The 19,314-nt window shown below is 39.7% G+C and overlaps 2 protein-coding genes across 3 annotated transcripts; one reads left to right on the top strand and one right to left on the bottom strand.

The window, feature by feature from the left end:
* Positions 1 to 1,083: 1,083 nt before the first annotated feature.
* On the top strand, positions 1,084 to 4,962 carry LOC306892010 (lipoamide acyltransferase component of branched-chain alpha-keto acid dehydrogenase complex, mitochondrial-like). 2 transcript variants are annotated; one of them, XR_013786426.1, is made up of 13 exons: positions 1,089 to 1,195; positions 1,302 to 1,397; positions 1,659 to 1,791; positions 2,161 to 2,236; positions 2,431 to 2,612; positions 2,724 to 2,848; positions 2,946 to 3,180; positions 3,256 to 3,422; positions 3,545 to 3,622; positions 3,731 to 3,922; positions 4,085 to 4,156; positions 4,352 to 4,621; positions 4,745 to 4,962. XR_013786426.1 is itself a non-coding variant. In XM_079452713.1 (12 exons), the coding sequence occupies exons 2-12, from the start codon at positions 1,347 to 1,349 to the stop codon at positions 4,517 to 4,519; spliced, it is 1,479 nt and encodes a 492-aa protein (XP_079308839.1). In that variant the 5' UTR covers positions 1,084 to 1,195; positions 1,302 to 1,346; the 3' UTR covers positions 4,520 to 4,962. The 2 variants fall into 2 exon arrangements, 1 of the variants encoding a protein (XP_079308839.1); XM_079452713.1 differs by having other exon boundaries at positions 1,084 to 1,195; positions 4,352 to 4,962.
* Positions 4,963 to 6,870: 1,908 nt separating this feature from the next.
* On the bottom strand, positions 6,871 to 18,688 carry xpr1b (xenotropic and polytropic retrovirus receptor 1b). The gene is made up of 15 exons (XM_079452135.1): positions 18,271 to 18,688; positions 14,421 to 14,472; positions 11,414 to 11,515; positions 10,773 to 10,993; positions 10,459 to 10,608; positions 10,246 to 10,329; positions 10,071 to 10,152; positions 9,791 to 9,987; positions 9,350 to 9,529; positions 9,041 to 9,209; positions 8,358 to 8,552; positions 8,091 to 8,251; positions 7,810 to 7,949; positions 7,368 to 7,589; positions 6,871 to 7,172 (listed from the first exon to the last, which is right to left on the bottom strand). Exons 1-15 carry the CDS (start codon positions 18,337 to 18,339, stop codon positions 7,118 to 7,120), a joined length of 2,079 nt encoding a protein of 692 aa, XP_079308261.1. The 5' UTR covers positions 18,340 to 18,688; the 3' UTR covers positions 6,871 to 7,117.
* Between the last annotated feature and the right edge of the window lie 626 nt (positions 18,689 to 19,314).

Genomic DNA, 19,314 nt, shown 5'->3' with positions numbered 1-19,314 from the left:
TCGGAGGCAACACCTGAGATGATGATGTGGTGTAGAGGCCATAGTGCAAATGGAACAGGGTTTCTTATAACAACTAACAGTGTAACAGGAGAGGGCATTCATACATTTCTAAAAATTTCTTCTTTGGTGTTCCACAGAAGAAATTGTTATATAGAGGTTTTGATTGACATAATGGTTAATAAATGAGACAGAATGTTTATTTTGGGGTGAACTTTCACTTTAATTGTGTGTAATTACAAATCACGATTTCTTCTTTTTGGATTAATGAGGAATAATTTAACACACTCGCGTGCACATTGATTTGATATCATACTGCTATATTCTATCCCCTAACCCTAACTCACAAACCTAATAAATCACGCAAACCTTTCTGCATTCTTACATTTTCAATAAATATCATTCTGTATGATTTATAAGCTGTTTTCCCCCATGTGGACCTGAAAAATTGTCAATGTCCCCACACAGTGATGACGGTACACATACAAACACACAAAGAGATCTAATTCTTACACAAACCTGCTGACATTATTCGATGTGATGCGAAACTGGATTTAGTAGATTTATCAACATGCATCCTATACGATCAGAGCAGAAATATTCAATATAGCCCTTGATTCACATCACTTATATAGATCACCTCATCTTGACCCATTCACCTTAATCTGACAATTAAGCAGTAGCAGTAGTTTAACACGGTGGCGGAAAGAGTTCAGACTCAATGCCGCCTATGGTAATCTCCCCATGTGAATGACTAGACTACTGTGCAAAGTAGGTGACTAGACATCCAAAGGACTGAGTCACATTACCAACAGCGCTGTAGTAAAACTAGACCAACTGATCCTTTGTACAAAAAGCAGCTTGAATTGCTGTAGTTGCTGTTTCACTATTGTTGTTGAATTTTACATTCAAGTTTTAAAAAAAGATGGTTACTCTACACCAAATGTTTACAAAAAAAGGTTCTTTCTTCATATTATTTACTTGTTATGTTGATTTGAGCAATGACTATTCACATATTTACAAAATAATATAGTTTGCCAAGACCCTGGTTCATTGGCTAGTCATAAGAGGTGAGAGCGTGACGTCAAAAAGAAACAAGACGATTGAAAAATACGATGTAATCAACTCGCTCCACTTCCAGGAAGTCGAGTATGGCTGTTTTCTCGATTTATAACACACTGCTTTCTAGAAACTTAAAGTAGGTGTGCTTTTATTACAAATTATGTGTATTATAAAGAATGCACTGTCACCTCACGAGTGAACTTATTGTTGGTGTCTCAATGTTTGATGGTTCGCATATGGAGTGAAACTTCTCGCGTTGAACATCTTGATGAGCGTCTTGGGCAAAGATGGCGGTGGTGAGACCAGTGCGGAATTCTCTGCGAATACTGAGACATCTGGTAAACTAACACTTACTAACATAAACTTATATTTACTAAAATGTTTTAATTCAGACATTTATTCACATATAATGCACATCATGGCAGAGTCATCTCTTATATTTTGTTTAGTTGCAAGCTTGTTAAAGAAATGCAAGTGTTCTTGTCTAACCTTTTGGATATTCGCTCATTTAATTCACTCATTCACACAGTTCCTGCACCAGCATATAGCAAGATTAAGTTGTCATGTCTTCATCGTATTCATTTCTGTTTCACTCAAAGCCCCAGGTCGTGTGCCATCGCACCCAGCGGTGTCACAGGCACCAGGGGACGGAACCAGCCTATGTACAACACGTGTTTGATTTCTCCACATCCCTCACATCAGTTCAATGGAGAGGCTTCAGATCCAGCCCTGGTATGTTCCAACTCAAGTTGTGAACTGCACATTTTAATGTACAGATGTGTCTTCTGGTTCTAAGGCAGACAGTGTGTTTTACTGTGTGACATCATCTTTTGATTTAAAACTGGCATATCAGCTGTAGGTCCCATAAAGATTTATAAGCTGTGTGGTTTACTCTTAAAACTCAAATAGAACAGATGTATATGTTAATTGTACTTCAATTAATTGTCCCTTTGACCTGAATACCTTTTGGACTATTAGCACAATAATGGTTTCATGTATTGTTTTATTTTATTTGCACAGTGACAAATTCTATTTGTGTTTCATGAACATGGTCCTTTGTGTTTATTTCATTGCTGTTAAATACACTTTTGTTGCGTTCAGTGGCGTCTGGACAGGTGCTGCAGTTCAAACTGTCCGATATAGGAGAGGGCATCATGGAGGTGACAGTCAAAGAGTGGTATGTTTGTTTCTCCTCTTGCAATATATCTTTTACGCTGTAATACATCCTTTTGGAGACCTTACCTTTATTCTGCAATGGAAGCACAATGACAAAAAAGCTTTTAAAATACACTATTGTATCAACATTTTTGCCAAACAAAACTAAATTTTTGTTACTATTCATCTATTTTTCACTGTTATTCGTATATGCAGGTATGTGAAGGAAGGCGATAGGGTGTCCCAGTTCGACAGCATCTGCGAGGTCCAAAGTGACAAAGCCTCGGTTACCATCACAAGCCGCTATGACGGAGTCATTCGTAAACTGTATTATGACATTGATGCCATCGCTAATGTCGGCTCTCCTCTCGTGGACATTGAAACAGACAGAGAGGACGGTCAGTCATTGCCGTGTTTTGTAATCCTAGTATGTAAACAGCTTTGAAATGTCCTTCCATTCTTTTGTTTGTTTTTTCTGTGAAAATGTTTTGTCCTTTGATTACCTGCAGAGGGCGCTCAAGAAGAGGATGTGGTAGAGACTCCAGCCGTCTCCCATGAACAACCACTCCAGGAGATCAAGGGCCAAAAAACCCAGGCAACGCCAGCAGTCCGCCGCCTGGCCATTGAGAACAATGTAAATGTATTTTCAACAAATGTGCATTAGTTCAAAAGAATAATATAAATGTATTCACCCATATTTCATGTCAAGCTCTGTTTCTGTGCTTTCATAGATTAAACTTAGTGAAATAGTCGGAACAGGAAAGGATAGTCGCATTCTGAAGGAGGACATTCTCAATTTCATAGCCAAGCAAACAGGAGCCATCCTCCCTTATGAGGTCCAAAAAACTCCAGCACCTGCAGCGAGCAGTACAGATACACCATCCAGTGAGAAGAAACCTGTCATGGCTCCTCCAGCGATCGCTCGACCCATCTTCACCGGCAAAGACAGGACAGAGCCCCTAAACGGTGAACTTCACAGTTTCAGCATGTTTTCAATTGATCAAGAAGCTTTATATATAAAGATCTCTTCTATAAATGCAGGTTTCCAAAAGGTTATGGTGAAGACAATGACTGCCGCTCTAAAGATTCCTCACTTTGGTTACTGTGATGAGGTGGATCTGACGGAGCTAGTGCGGTTGCGCTCGGAGCTGAAAGGTTTTGCAGAATCTCGGGGAATCAAACTCAGCTACATGCCTTTCTTCATAAAGGTACTGTTTCACCTTTTCACTCTTGGACAGTGTGCAAATTTAAGCATTAAGAATTAAAGTTGTATCTCACTTGGCGGTTTGAGATCAGATTTTTAAACTGGCTTATACTGTGTTTTGTTCAGGCTGCATCACTTAGCCTCCTGCAGTTTCCTCTTCTCAACGCCTCTGTGGATGAAGGCTGCCAGAACATCACATACAAGGCCAGAAAAAGTCCAAACCTGCCCTAACTCTTCAATTGAGGGTTTGAAGTATTTGTTTGAATAGTATAGTGTTTTATTTGTTTATGGATGACGTGTCATTCCTCTCAGGCATCTCATAACATCGGTCTGGCAATGGACACTCATCAGGGCCTCCTGGTGCCCAACGTGAAGAGCGTTCAGAGCCTCAGTGTTTTAGACATTGCTTTGGAGCTCAATCGTCTGCAGGCTCTGGGTTCTGCTGGACAGCTGGGCGCCTTTGACCTCACTGGAGGAACCTTCACCCTCTCCAACATTGGCTCGGTGAGGTTCGCTGCCCTTCTGAGGGTCAAACCTATCGAGTGATTTATTCACCAAAATTTGAGGATCATCATCATTTGCCCAGTGTTCCTCTGTAGTGCTGGTTGAATCTCTCAACATAAAATAATGAGTTCTGTACAGTAAGAGTTTGGCTTTTTTTTTTAGATTGGAGGGACATATGCCAAGCCAGTGATTCTGCCCCCGGAGGCGGCCATCGGTGCTTTGGGAAAGATCCAGGTGAGCAGTTTGTTGTCTTCACCCTCTAATTAAAGCATTTTTGCACGTTCAAGGTTAAACTGTTCAGTAAATTTTTGGAGGGATGGTTTGTATGTGCTGCAATTGTAAAGAGCCGCAAAGTTTAGTGTCTAAAAACTGTGTCTTTACTCAAACTTCTGTATACCTATGGTTTATAAAAACATCTCCTCTGTCCAGGTGCTGCCCAGGTTTACCTCCCGTGATGATGTGGTAAAGGCGTACATCATGAACGTCAGCTGGTCTGCTGATCATCGCTTTATAGACGGGGCCACCATGTGCCGCTTCTCCAACCTCTGGCGCTCTTACCTGGAGAATCCAGCTGCCATGTTGCTAGATCTCAAATGACTGCAACGTGATGTCTCTGCAGTTATAAACAATCCATTTTTCCCTGGAGTGTCGCTGTTTGGTCACAACTAACCGCAAACAGTGCGCAACTCTACATTTGTGGTGAAAAGAAGCTTTTGCCCTGTTTCTATTGTTGCCTTTTTTGCCTTGCATTATTCATGGTTAGAAATTAACGGAAAGTTTTTACGTATAATAAAAGCTTTAAATCATATAATTTTGTTCCAGATCAAGCTGATGTGTGAGTAAGGGGTATAGGCTGATACTGACTGAATCTCGAGTGTTAGCATCTGGACTGTAGTGTCTCATTGTCTGCTGTTTTTCTCTGCGAGCTCATTCACACAACAAGTCTCTGTAGAGCAGACAGACTGCCACTTCATCTGGAACCACTATGTGGATAGATTGTTACTGAATTCTATTGGAAATAAATGTTTTATGGCAAACCGTTTGCTTTGTGTTAAAGCTGTTTTTTATTTTTCAGTTATTTGGTTTAATTGTCATGAAAATGACACTGTGTAAACTACCGGAATGGAAATCCAATTCAATGGAAAAGATTGTAGAGCATGTAATATGGATCAATCAATGATGACAGTTTTTGTGAATCAGTAAATGTTTTCCATTACTAAGAGGCTTAGTTTTCATTAAGCAGAATGTAAACTGCTGAGAACAATGTCTGTTTTTTACTTAGTCTTCAAAGGCAAGCTAAGCTCAAAAGGGGTTTTACATTTAGAAGTTGTATGTTGCTGCTGTCCTTCTGAAATCCTAATTTGTTTTGTGATACATCATTAATATTAGTCACCTTTTTTTGTTTCTGGGTTTTGCAAATATCTTAGAAATAAAATTGATTATATATAAGGTCAACTTTGACAACACAGTATTAATCACTTAGAAAGTACAGTGTACATTGAATTTGGAAAAGTTGGGTGGACAGTGAAGATGTACTAGGGCTATGATTACCAAAATCGTCGACTGACCAGAAACATTTGGTCGGAAATACAAAGGCAAAGAATTTTAGGTTCAAAATGGCATGAGAAGAGATGATCAATCATCCACAGAGAAACCTTTTATTTTTGGACCAAGTGTTTACTTGGGACAGTAGTACATGACATGATGAACTGGAGCTTGCGAGTGTCTCTTGAGTACTGCAGCTTAGTTGAATACCATGAATATTCCCATGAAGCCATACTTCTGTTAAACACCCAGACTGAACGAATTTACAAATGCAGTGTCTCCATTTTAACCTGGACCTTCTAGTGTGATATACAGGGAATGTAACAGAACTCTCAACCATCTATTTTCCTCATGATGCAGGACACAGTGGGTCCCTGGTGCACACAGGTAGTATTGTTCACAGGCAGACTGGGCTTTCAAAAGGTACAAGAACACATTTTGTAAATAAGCCATCACATGAGAACTACCTCAATGCGTACAAGGCTCAAGTATTATTAAAATAATTACATCAACTTGAATGCTAAGTTTTATGAAAAACTGCCGTTATGCTTGATTTATGAATGAGGAACCTCTAAAACCCTCAGGTGGCTTTCAAAAAAATAGGTCAGACCCTGGAAGACACTAGCTAAAAATTAAATATTACAGACATGGAATGTGACAAGTATACGGTGTGCACTTAACCTGCATTAAAAAAGGAGGATTGTCGTATGTTGTGAGAGAAAGAAAGACATTCAACTTAAATTACTGCTAAAGAAATGTTCTTGAGGAATGTGTTACATATTTGGCTTGCTCTAAAATGAGCCTGACACTTAAAGCGAAATGTATTTTTCTCTTCCACAGTCATAAGCAGCACTTCTTCAAATTCCATTGACTTGATGCTTCAAAACACACAAAGGAAAAAATATCAGCTGAAAACATAGGCAAATATTCCCATTTGGCATTTTAGACTACATAAGCAAGTAATGACAAAAGTATTTATCATTTTAAAAAGTCCTTAATTTACGTTCAGAGCCACCTGAGGGTTGTGTGAAAGCATGTGGAGGTCCTAGTTGAAGTCGTCAAAAGGTAAATCCTTACCGTAGTTAAAAGATTTCCTTTAAAGCAACTTTCAAGGCATTTCTCCTTTACATAAATAACAACGAAACGCATTCAAAAAACAAAACATTTGGAAATTGACATTGTGGTGAATGAGGGTAACCAGTCCTGTGTCTGCTAACCAGACAAGCGTCTGCTACATGAATGTGTTCATACCCTCATCGTTAGTCTTTGTGTTCAAACTGTTCATGTCTGAAAATCCCACAGTCAGTATGATTTCAACGATCGCAGTGGTTTATGAACTGACATATATATATGTATATATATATATATATATTTATACACTGTCCTTTGATTTCCTTTTTGTTACTTCCACGTATTGGATCTTCAAAAAATGATCAAGGCAGTCACGAATATTACAGTAACTAAGTGGCAGCCGCTCCTGCGGTGAGCTTGTATGCGTGTGAGTCAGTGATGTCTCTCCGGTAGGAAATGTGTGTGGTGCAGTCAGGCAGCTTTGTGATGGATTGATTGGAGAGCTTTTGAAGAGCCAAAGCCCGCTGACATCTACGGTCCCTTATAAAAGACTTTATCAAGCCATTGTGGACGCAAGGGTCAGGTGTCGTCATCTGTGTCCTCTATAAGTACCTTGGTATCTCTGACCTTTGACCTGTGAAGAGAGCAAAGAAACTTGAGCACTAATCCAGAAGATTCATCACAGTGAGTGAATTATGCTTATGTAACCATGTCTTAAAAAACAAATTGAAACAACATTGAAACATTTTAGGTATGCTAAAAAAGCTGTTTTTATTATTTATTCCATGTCTTTATTTGTGTGTGGTTGACAGCCTGATAATGAACGTACTGGGAGGACAGACGTGGTCTTCTCAAAGACATGCTGTAGCTCCTCTTCCAGTTCTTCTTTCCAAATCTATTCCTCACGCCATCCTCCTGGTCCATCATCTGCTCCAGCAGCGTCTGGTCGTCTGCATTTAGAGGAGCTACTGAAATGTCCCGCACTGCTCTGAACTCACCACAGTTATTCAGATGTTCGTTCTCCAGACGGAAGAAGTTCCAAACAAAGCGCCTTAAAAGCCCACACATTATGATGATCAATTTCAAATGGCACATCTACAATTGAGCACTTTTCAGTACAATTTAGGAACATTAAATGTTATAGACAGCCCACTGCACCTCAAGCCTAACAATGCCAGGTCGCAGTGATATAATTCACAATATAGCACAGCCGCAAGGGCCTCATTATTTATTCCTCATTTATATAACAGAACAGGTATAATGTAACTCACCTAAAGACTTCCAGCGGTGCGAGAATAGTGGCCAAAATATCTGAGATATTCGGGTTTGAAATCATAACCTCTAGGGAAAGAGTGATGGTCCATGCAAAGCGCAAGATTATATCCTCTACTATGGCACAGTAGTAGTAAGCCTGTTCAAAGAGAGCACACAAACACATCAAGAACAATTCAATCCACTGCTGTAAATGTTTACTATACACATATTTGAGAATCTGAAAACGTTGAGAGTGCCAACAGCCCTCTTGACTGTACCCAGGTGTGTATACTTTTACCTTCTGTGGATATACTATCTCCTCTCTGAGGAGGGTGTTCTCCCCTGCATTACGGTCAAACAGACCCCAGTCCATCTTCAGGTCCCACAATAAAGTGTAGCAGGAGTTTATGATCTTACAAGCAATTAACAAGTAAAAGAAGACTTTCTCTTCCTGATGATCTAAGGAAACAAAACAGACACATTGTCATGTTGGGTAAATAAAGGATTTAAAACATTAATCTAAACATCCAACGACCAAGTGCACAATGTAACAGCATCCACCTACTTTTATGTGTCCTATAAAGCGCAGAGAAGATGACCACGAAGAAAGTAGTGGAGTATTTGCCGGCGTTGACCAGGTGAGGGAAGGCACGCTTTGTGTCCCGATAACGCCTTAGGCACTGCACAAACCGGAACCAGGCGGGCAAACACTGAATGACAGCTCGTAGTCCGTATGAATACGAGTGACAAATCCCACCACCTGATCAGAATATCAAAACAAATCAATCTGTGATCATTTTGAATCCATGAGGACCTTAAAGCGAAAAACTTTGTTAGGTTCTAACAGTACATTAAAGGTCCAGTGTGTAATTAACATATCTGCTGACAGATATGCAATACAATCTATAATCTATAAAGACCTTACATAATGAAGCGTAATGTATTTATTACCTTAGCTATTTCTATCTACATATACCACAGGTTCACCATGTGGTTTCTACAGTAGCCCTAAACGGACAAACTGCTTTACAGAGCGCATTTCTTGAATATGTTATCTCCTTCTGCAAAGAAGCAAAAGCGTGACATCTTAGTTCTGTTTCAGCCACTGTAGTGCTTCGAAAGGGAGGGGTGGAGTGACTCGTTGGTTGCAATTCACAACCTCTAGATGCAGCTAAATTGCATACACTGGACCTTTAATAATAAGCATCATAAACTGCTTCTACAACACCTGGATGGTGACAAACTCACCATTTTTGATTTCCAGCTCCCCATAAGTTGTGGCCCAGTCCAGCTCCATACTGTAGAAGCATATCATATACTCTAGGTCCATCAGAACCACTCCTAGAGAGTTCAATTGGTCAGCCAGCCAGAAATCTGCAAAGCCAACTCTGTGGAACGGAGCAGTCACCACTCGAAACTAATTCAACAACAGGACAAGAATTAGAGCGATGGCTGAGCAATTCAATCCAACATAATAGAGTTGATAGAGGCATATACTATCATTACATAATATATCGCCTGCTTTATTAATACACATTGACTGCTCCTGACTCATACCAGTAATTTGAGCAGCCAGAAGCGAGATTTGTAGTAGCATGTTTTGAAGGGGTTGATGAGGAAAAGGAAGAAGAATCCATAGAGTGCAAGAGGGTTTGCTTGTATAGGGATTTTGATGTCCTTAGCGAAGAGGCAGGACAGTATACTGACACACCAAAGAACCCCAAGGAAACCTGCAATCTGCACAGAAAGAAACACATTAAAGTGACTCTTGTAATGTAAAAGGAACGAATTCCTGACTGATAAATGTTACAATACTAAAAAAAACATCAACATCTGATTAACATCACATTCGCAACAACACTTAATGTCTTTAATATATTTTAATTGCATAAATGGCTTCATTCAAGCGTACCGGGTGGTTTGAAATAACCCTTTGTATGAAATTAAAAGCTAAAAATAACATGAATTCTTTTGTACAGAAGATATATATCTAGTTACCTCAAAGAGATGTTGGTGGGACAGGTTATTGCGAGGGTTGAGCTCAAATATTAAGACGTGGTTCACACCAGCCTGTCTCCAGCCATACGTGTTGATGCCCAACAGGAACAGGAACTCGATGAGCAGAAAACCACCTCGATAAATTCTTACCAGAGGCCACACATTATCTCTGTCTTCTGTAACCAACTTTACCACACCTACATATGTGCAAAACATGATGAATTTGTTAAAACGACAAATCTCTAGGAACCATTGTGAAAAGGTCTGGCAGAAGGTTTACCTGTGATGATGACTGTGACAGTTAAAGCGATGAAGACTCCACAGTACAGTCCTACTCTAAAGGTTGTCCATGTTGGTGCAGGCTAAGATAAACCGAGATCAGAGCATTGAGATGTTCATGCCATTTTGAAGGAGATTTTTTTTAATTGAAAAAGTTAGGTTCCAGGATGTCATACCTGTGCTGCACCCAGTGGGGGCACTCGTAACCTCTTCATGGCTTTCTGCCTGTCTCCCCCTTCCAGCTCTGTGGTAACAAGGCCCTGCAGGTTCAGAAACATGCTGTTAAAATAACTACTCAACGTCAGTCACAAATAGATTTTTGGCTAAGATTGAGGGTTTAGAGAGTCAGATGTGCTTTCAAACAGTCATGTCAGATCGGTATACAGTACCTCGGTTTCAGAGATGAGCTGGGTGATCTTCTTACAGGTGTAAAAAGGAGCCACTTCCACGTGGGCCACGCGCCAATCTGCCCCTCGCCCCGTCTCAAAGATCTTGTCATGTTTCTTTAAAATCTTCCGGAAGCCTGTAAAGTTCAGATTCTGAAAGGGAAAACAATTAGAAAACCCTTAGATGAGGTCCCTAAATATTGGGAATTATATAGGAATTGTTTAAAAATAATAATCAGATGTTGTGGAATAGTCAGTTGTTGGACTTCACATTTACTCTTATTCTTCTTACAGTCCAATCAAACTTTTTTTCAGACCTGATAGTTCTGCAGCAGGATGAGGCTGAGGTAGAACTCGCTGAAGGCCAGCTGCAGGTCTTTGATATTGCGATGTTTGCAGCGTTCCTGCTGTGAGAGGTGGAAGACAGTGCGCCGCCGCCGCAGGTCTGTGGCCCGACTGCTCTCCCGCTGCGCATCCAGAGACGACTGCAGTTCATTCTGCAGCGTGGCAAAGCGGCGCTGGGCTTCTGCCAGCTTTTCTGTGTCAGGAGAGGAGAAAACACTGTCAGAAAAGTTTGTGAAGCAATTGTAAAGTGCGATGGTGCACATTTTTACAAAAAGTTTTTGTTCATTATTACGAAGATTTTTTGCCAAACTAAGACAATTTTTGTTTCACTTTGAAATGTTAGACATACAAAATGAATTTATTATCTCTGGGCAAAACTGATCTGACACGGATGTAAATGAAAGTAGAATAGAGAAAGCAGGCGTTTGTTCGTTTGTTTTTTGGGAGGGGGGGTTTAATAAACTAATAAATAACTAATTCCCAGTTCTGACTGTGTTTCAGAGTCTTTTTAAGCAAAGTTTAATCTATATGAGATGGCTGATTCGTCACTGTAAACGGCAATGACAAAAAAGGAAACAACAAAGAACAGACGCCAATGTTTACACATGGTTACCTGAATAGAAAGTGTTGATTTTGGCCAGCTCCTTCTCACATGTTTGGAAGAACTTCTCCTCAAACTTGGCATAGTATCTCTTGACTGTGTCTTCATCTGTGACTAAAAGCAAGAAGCAAGTGTGAAAAAGTAACTCAGAAAAAAGACAAAAAGCAACACATCTTCCTACACAAAATGGAAGAGAAAAAAAAGATTGTGTGTATTTAACAGATGGGAAAAATAAGTTTGGTTACAAGCAATCTTCCAAATATCTTTCTTTGTGTTCATCAGAACAAAGGCATTTATACAGATTTGGAACAACTTGGGGGTGAGTAAATAAAGACAGAATTGTCATTTTTGGTGACTGTAAAATGTAATGGATACTCTGATCTGTCTTAAATAAATAATCAATTTGAGGTACATTCTTCACAAGTGTAAGAAGCTCTAGTCAAAGCCAAGGAAGTAAACATGCTCTTAAATCACAACAATCGTTACAGTTCCCATGTCATAACCATAAACATTTACAGTTTGAATGCATTTGAAGTTACCCTGTTTCTGTTGACAGTAAATAGTGTGACACTATAGAGATTGTGTGACATTCTCTTGTGATGGACAAAACACAGAATGCACTGACAGAGAGTGTGGCTGATACTGTCCAGACAGACAGACGGACAGTGAATCACCGTGACTGCTCACAAGCACAAGTGTTCCCATGAGCTTAAACACACTCAAAGGATGACTCTTAAGGAAATAGTGCTTGCAATAACATTATTAGCAAGTTTCCGAGTTAACTCATTTGAGTTTGGATTTAAACACCTGTCAAGTGGAGAGACACACTGTGAATGTAACACGTGAGCTCACTTATATAACAAGGGTGCATACTAATTCCACTTCGGTCAGTGAGGAGTGACAGGCAGGTTTACTTTGCATACATTTCTGCACACATCTGTCTGGGCCAAAGTGAACTGAGCCAGCACGGTCCTCTGCCGAAAAATAACACAACATTATTCGCTGCTGTGCTTCTAGAAACAGTACACTGACAAAAACAGCACATAAACCGACATTTTCACAACAAACACTGTTTGACTGACAAGATCCTATTACCAACACCAGGTCCTTTGACTAAAAATGACGCTCTTCACTATTGTATAAACACATTTTTTTTAATCTGCCCCAGATTATTAATGAACATGTATCTGGTAGATATGATTCTTAAAGATCTGCTTCATTGGTCAAAGTACCAAAGTGTGGTTGGCACAGAGCGGTCAAAAATTTATTTTCATTAATCATAAAACAGCATACAGTACGTATAGAAGACAACAAGCAAAAAAAAACTGGGTGAGAAAGGGTTCTTGTTTAATATCAAAACAAACTTTGGGATTAGTTCTGATCCTGTGTCAAACTCTACAGTAGGGAGTCTCTCTCTGTCCTGGTTTAGGTAACCTTCTCCAGCGAGACCTTCAGCTGGGTCATAGTGTCTGGCCTGCTATGAAAACACACAGCTCAGTTACATATCTGCTCGGCAGGGATGAACATACACGGCTCTCTCTTTCAGCTAGAGATCCTGGGACAAATAATAAACAACAGACTGCCTCGGCACTTGGGAACTTTGCAAAAGCATCCAGTGAATTATCACAGAGGACAATAACACAAATCTATAACACAAACTAGTTGTGTTTTAAATGCAATCAGCGTATAATTCCATCTGGTTTTTTTTGCCATCAGCCGATGTTTGTATTAGCAATTAATAATGTTTAAGCATATGCGCAAATTAATATTTTATAAAATAGACAGATATGTGGGTGGCAACCTCATACTGGGGTGAACCGACTCTTTTCATTGAGAAATCTGGAGATGATCTCATTCTCAAGACTGTCAAGAACTGACAAATGAAGACTCTCATATTAAAGCACAGAACTTTGCAAATGAGAGGTTTCTGACTTTTTTGGCACCCGTCATCAAAAAGAATCAGCATCTTATTAACCAAAACCCTGGTCATGCAATTTCCCACTTTCAAAATCATAGCTTCACTTAAACAATCCCATTAACTACACTTACCACCACCCAGAAAACCCACAAACTTTGACAGAAGATTACAGTTATTTCAACATAATCACAACTACCTTCATCCCACAGCTTAGAAAAGCCCTCTTGTGCAGGATAACGGCCTTCTGAGAGCTTTAGCACTATTATAGAAGAAATGTGCCTCTAGATGTGTGTGTGTGCTGTAAACTTTGGATGTAAATCATTGCTTATCTGAGAGCTAGAAGTCTCCGTAAGGTTACTGAAACAGCTTTTTTCCATCTGAAAGGATGCAGGTAGAGTCAACCTCAGAAGAATGGGGCTGCAAAGTCACTAGCAGGTGTTTGTTGTTGTACAAACACCAGTGACATGCAAGCAAAGCATTTCCAGAATATACTATTACAGTCTGGGTTGATGGCTTGAAGGTATTTCATACCTGAACAAATGGATGTGTGGAAAATGCGAAAATAACTTGAACTGTGCCCTATTCAGAGATGCTGATGCAAACTCAGCTTTGTGCTCTGCTCTTATCTGATAAAAACTTTGACACCCTGTGACTGAGGTGTATTCGCAACACCCCAGGCTAACCTTTGCCCCTCATCTTTTAATGATTACCACTGGTTTTGACTGATAAAAAAACGTTTCAATGTTAATAATTTGTTTCTCTGTATGCTAGCTGAAACTCTAAAGAGAGAGGCAAAGTGAAAGGATGATAACCTCATAGGCTTCCATCTAATATCGTCAAACCAAAAGATTTAACCACGAAAATGGACCAGACCTAACTTTTTCAGTAACACAGATATTATTTTAATAATTTATAAAAGACCACAAAGCCTGAAAACAGTAGCTGATGTGTACAGTGCATTTTGAAAATGACATGAGGGCTGAAAATCTGATCCAAAATAAAGTTAAAGAGGATGTCACCCGGGTCGATTTCCTGGTGGACTCCTCTATACAGCTGTGGGTGCAACAAAGGATACATTCATGTCACATGTGCAATATTTACCTTCGATTGATGGGGCCTGATCCTGGGCGGAGTACAACATTTCTTTAAAAGCCTGTGGAGAAGAGAAGAATATGAGACACTATTTGTAGAGGTCAGACAACTGGGCTTTCATATTACACAGCAGCATGTGACTGGACCAGTGCCCATGCTGACTGACAGGGGAACTTCTGCCAGGATACAGATGGAGTGAGACAGCAGAAGAATGAGTTCTTGAGCCCAGAAGAGGAAGTACTAAAACTAAAAGTATGATAGAGGAAACGGCTGTTTTTAACGTTGTTCAGTGAACTCCATTTCTATCTATCTAAGATTGGATACACCCCATGAGAATTGCACAGTGTCCTTGAAAAATACATGAAACAGCAAAAAACACAATAGGGGTTACTGTGAAGTACTTAAAAGGTCCATTGTGTAATATTTTGGAGGCTCTGTTGACAGAAATGCAATATAATATACTTAACAATGTCTTGAAAGGTATTACAATATTGAACCATTATGTTTTTATTACTTTAGAATGAGCTATTTTTATCTACATACACCGCGGGTCCCCTTACATGGTATTCACCATGTTGTTTCTACAGTAGCCCTAAAAGGACAAAATGCTCTACAGAGCGCGTTTCATAAATAAGTTTTCTCCTTCAGCAAAGAAGTGAAAATGTGACGACATCTTAGTTCTGTCCGTAGTGCCTAGAAAGGGAGGGGTGGAGTTAGCCGCTCGGTGCAGCTACATTTCACACAATGGACCTTTAAAGCTATTTCCATCAGCAGTAGTAATTGTTTTATAGAGTAAGTCTAGCCAAAGCTAGACACATAAGAATTATCCACTGCATTCTACAAGTATAAGTACATCCTGCCCGTGAAAGTTTGACTAGTTATTTACAGCAACAAGGTCAAAGATCCTGTATTCAGCTGTGGCGGAATGCAGTCATTTTGCTTGTGTAACTCATCAATAACAACACGTCAATATTTTGCTGGCCCTCTGTTAGTTATCCATAGTCATTGTCACAATAAAAGATACTGACTAGAGAAAAAGGACAGCTACTGCCTATTACAAAAGGTGTCGCTAAGATTTTTGGAATCACATGACTTCTGGGAAAAACCAAGCCAATAAGTAAAAAGATTAGACAAGCAGTGCTTAAACAATCAAAACCCATCAACCCCATTAAGATGTTTATTTAGACTACCTTATAGTTACCTGCACCAGAATCAGACAAAACATAAAACATTGTAAATGTTTTGACTTTTAAGAGCACAGGGTTTTCCTTTTTGGCTAATCTGATTATGCTTTCCGCTAAGTACCATAACCATATTACTATGGTACTGCAACATAACCATAATCAAATTCCTTCCGCAGAACTTTTCCACAGATCTCCCTCAAAATAAGCATAGAAATGTGACCACAAGTCCAACCTCAGCATACCTCTAAATGACAGTCATGAACAACGCATGGCAATGGCGTGGTGCAAAAATACACCTCATCTATATATTTTAAGGAAATGCAGTTGTGATGAATGGACAAACAGTATGAACTTATGACCTTTACAAAGGTCCATACTATCCTGAGACAGTCTGCAGCAGGTCTCCATGCACTTTTATGCATCAGCACAGTGTACAGTACAATGGAGTATACAGCCTCAAGTCATATGTAAGCATTGAGCTCAGAGTTTAAAGATAGCGTATCATGCTATTTCATGCATTCTGCCATCTTTACACTGTTAAACGCACTGGCTTCTCATGCTTAAAATGGTCAACTATGACGTAGTATTACTGTACTTGATACACTTCGCCAGCACTCCAACTTACATATACATCAAGTCATTTAGCAGATGCATTTGTTTCGGAAAGTTTTTTATATTTCTGGTATATTGGTCATTCTCCCGGAAAAGCACGGCAAGGCACAAGAAAGAGCCCGCCCACGAGCCAACCTACGAGCGAGACCCGCTTACCATCAAGATTATCTTCTCTGCGTCAAGATGGGCTGCACTGCGCTGAAGCTTGTTACTCTTGATAAAGCCAAGTTTAGGTGTGTCCGTTTGTTCACGGCATTTCAGGGATGGATGTTATATAAACGGTGGATATAACTCTGGATTTGGAGATCATTTGAAACTGATAGATGGCACGGCCTCAGAGCTAAAAGATGCCGTACATGAACTGCATGCGCAAGTCAAACTAGTTCCAACTCTAGCAGCTCGTGTTTTTCCAGAAATAATCGTACAGCTATATTTCACTTTTGTAAATTTGATCAAACTAAATACTCTTCGAAGACAACGACTTGTGCAATACTTCTAGGTACTCGAGATTAATATGAGATTGGCAGAAAACTGCCAGCTTTACGCAATCTATAAATAAATGCGAGAAGAGGAAAACAATGGGTTGAATGAATAATATTTGACTAGTAACTAGACTGACTGGATGCATGTTCACTCTGATCAAATGCAGTTTTGCGGTGCAGTTGTCAGCTGCAGGTTCATTCAGGTCAACAAAAACAAACTCCTGTAAAAAATACTAGCTCAGAGCGAACTGAGCAGATCAAGGTCGAGCATGGAAAAATCTGACAGTGGTATGAGGGATGTTTACTTCTACCAGCAGACCTGCACAGCTCCACACAGGCCAATCTATACTTCAATTGCTAAAAAATCTGTTTGACTGCAGCACAGCCTTTCCTCTAGTCTCCACTGTAGCACACAGCTACTCCAGTGTTTCTTTCAGGTTGTCTGAGACTATTTCTCCCACTTCTTTCGCAGGGCATCAGGAAGCATGTGATAGCCCAAACAGAAACCCAACAAATCAGCAGAAATAGTCTTTGTATCTTTGAATTCGCTGACATCAGCGTTGTCAAGACTGTGTGACACACAGTAAAGGTCACGGCAAAAGCTTAGAATTTAACAACCAAATCAAGTCCACAGTTCCTAGTGACCAAGCTAGAAAATAGAGTACTTTTATTTTATAAAAGTAGAAAATAAAGCCTTGTTAAACGTTTAGATTTCCATGTGTTATTTGAGCATAAACACACATCGACCAACTATCAAATGCGGATGATGACTAATGAATTAGCAAATGAAGGAGGGGAAGCAATAATCTTATTATGTGTAGGCCATTAAACCCCGAAGGAGCTCCTGTCCACTAAAGCCCCGTCGACTCAGACCTAGCCCACTGTCAGAGACAAAGAAAACTGCCTGCCATGCATTCATGTGAAATAATTCAATGATGTAGTCTGTAAAGCATTGCTTTTTTATGGTCTACGTTGTCAAATATGCTTGTTGTAGAAGAATGACATCCTACTAATAATTACAAAACAGAAAAACATTTCATTCAATGTTTTGCAAGTAAAGGTTTGGACAAACATGCCCACCGGAATTGTAATTCATAAAGTGGCTTATACACTACACTACACTAACAACAATAACATTTCTTTGTATAATTTACTGAACACAATGCTACATTTTACAATTTTAAACTCGTATAGACGACATGCAGCCACAACGATATTACTGACTGACATCCTTAGTATCTGTTAACTCTAATGGACGGTTAGACTGTGCTGAAACACGTGACGAACTGTAAATTGTACATACAGTAATGTTATATTTATTGGATCAGTAAGGTTATAAAACACGCATCGGACTAATTAATCTGCATCACCGATTATCGGAATTACATTAGCATTAAAGCTACCAGCTGTTAGCATTCAAATTACCGACACCAAACAGACTTGACAGATATCAATCATAAATCCAGAGTTAAACCTCTGCCCATTCATGGCACATAAACATCCGCTTCATCCTTAAACTAGTTCAATCAAATGAAGAAACGTGGGTGCATTGGCTCACCGTTGGTTTTCTTCGACTCTTACCTCATATTGAATGTATTGTTTCCTCCACTCCGGTGTGATGTGGGCAGACAGGTGCTCGGTAAACTTCATTTTTATTATATATTTCTGGGTGTTTTGTCTGAGGAGAGACTCGCGCTGCTGGAAAATTACCAGTGAATCATCGCGAGCTGAAAATCACCCTCAGATTAACGGCTGTTTTTCGCTGCTCCGCGGAACACATATTCAGGGCAAATATAGCAACGTTTACAAACAACAAGCCCAAATGTTCCTCATTTTCCTTTCGCGTGTTTTAAAGCACATAGCAACCCCGGAAGAAGTGGGTTAGAGGACCAAACGAGGTCTAGACAGTTGTTCTTTCTGTCCGAGGCTGAAGCTCCGCGGCCATCATTGTCGGAGAATGACGTCACAGCGCGTCATACCAGAGGATGTTTTCCAACTCGCGCTTTGATAGCTCATGCCTCTTAAAATAATGACTGTGTTAAAGAAGTATGAAATGAAGGGCGGGCTGTTTTACCAACGCATTCATTACACAAAATTGCGTTTGTATTTATGTCACCTCACCTCACTGCATTGTCATTGACAGTTTGTGACAATATCTAGGCTGAGAGACATTTCTCAGCAGCGTGGGATGCCCCTGCTCTGCAAAGCATTTGTAGATACAATAAAAATAAGATGCATGTTGCAATATGTAAACACAGGCGTGTGCATGAGATAATGCATGAGATAATAGCTATATTGTGGTTTTAATAGTCTTATACGCATGATCGCGCAGTGCTAAACTGATCTGCACCCACCACAAGCAGTGGGGTTGAAGTTCTGTAAATAGACTAGATTTGTTTTAAGGAGAGGTCTGGAAACTTCTTTCCGTAGACTTTAGTTTTTAATATTAAAATAAATTAAGAGGAAATGGTCTGATGTGAATGTTCTGATCTGACAGTAATTGTTTTGGATAATTTAAAGGGATAGTTCAATACAAAATAAAAATGTTGTCACCATTTATTCACCCTTGAAACCTGCATATGATTCTTTTTCAAAAGAAGATATTTTCAGAAATGTCTTGGTAGT

Source organism: Barbatula barbatula, assembly GCF_947034865.1.
Source record: "Barbatula barbatula genome assembly, chromosome: 3".
NCBI lineage: Eukaryota > Metazoa > Chordata > Actinopteri > Cypriniformes > Nemacheilidae > Barbatula > Barbatula barbatula.
Note: the sequence above shows the minus strand (reverse complement) of the source record. Positions and strands in the feature narration are given on the sequence as shown.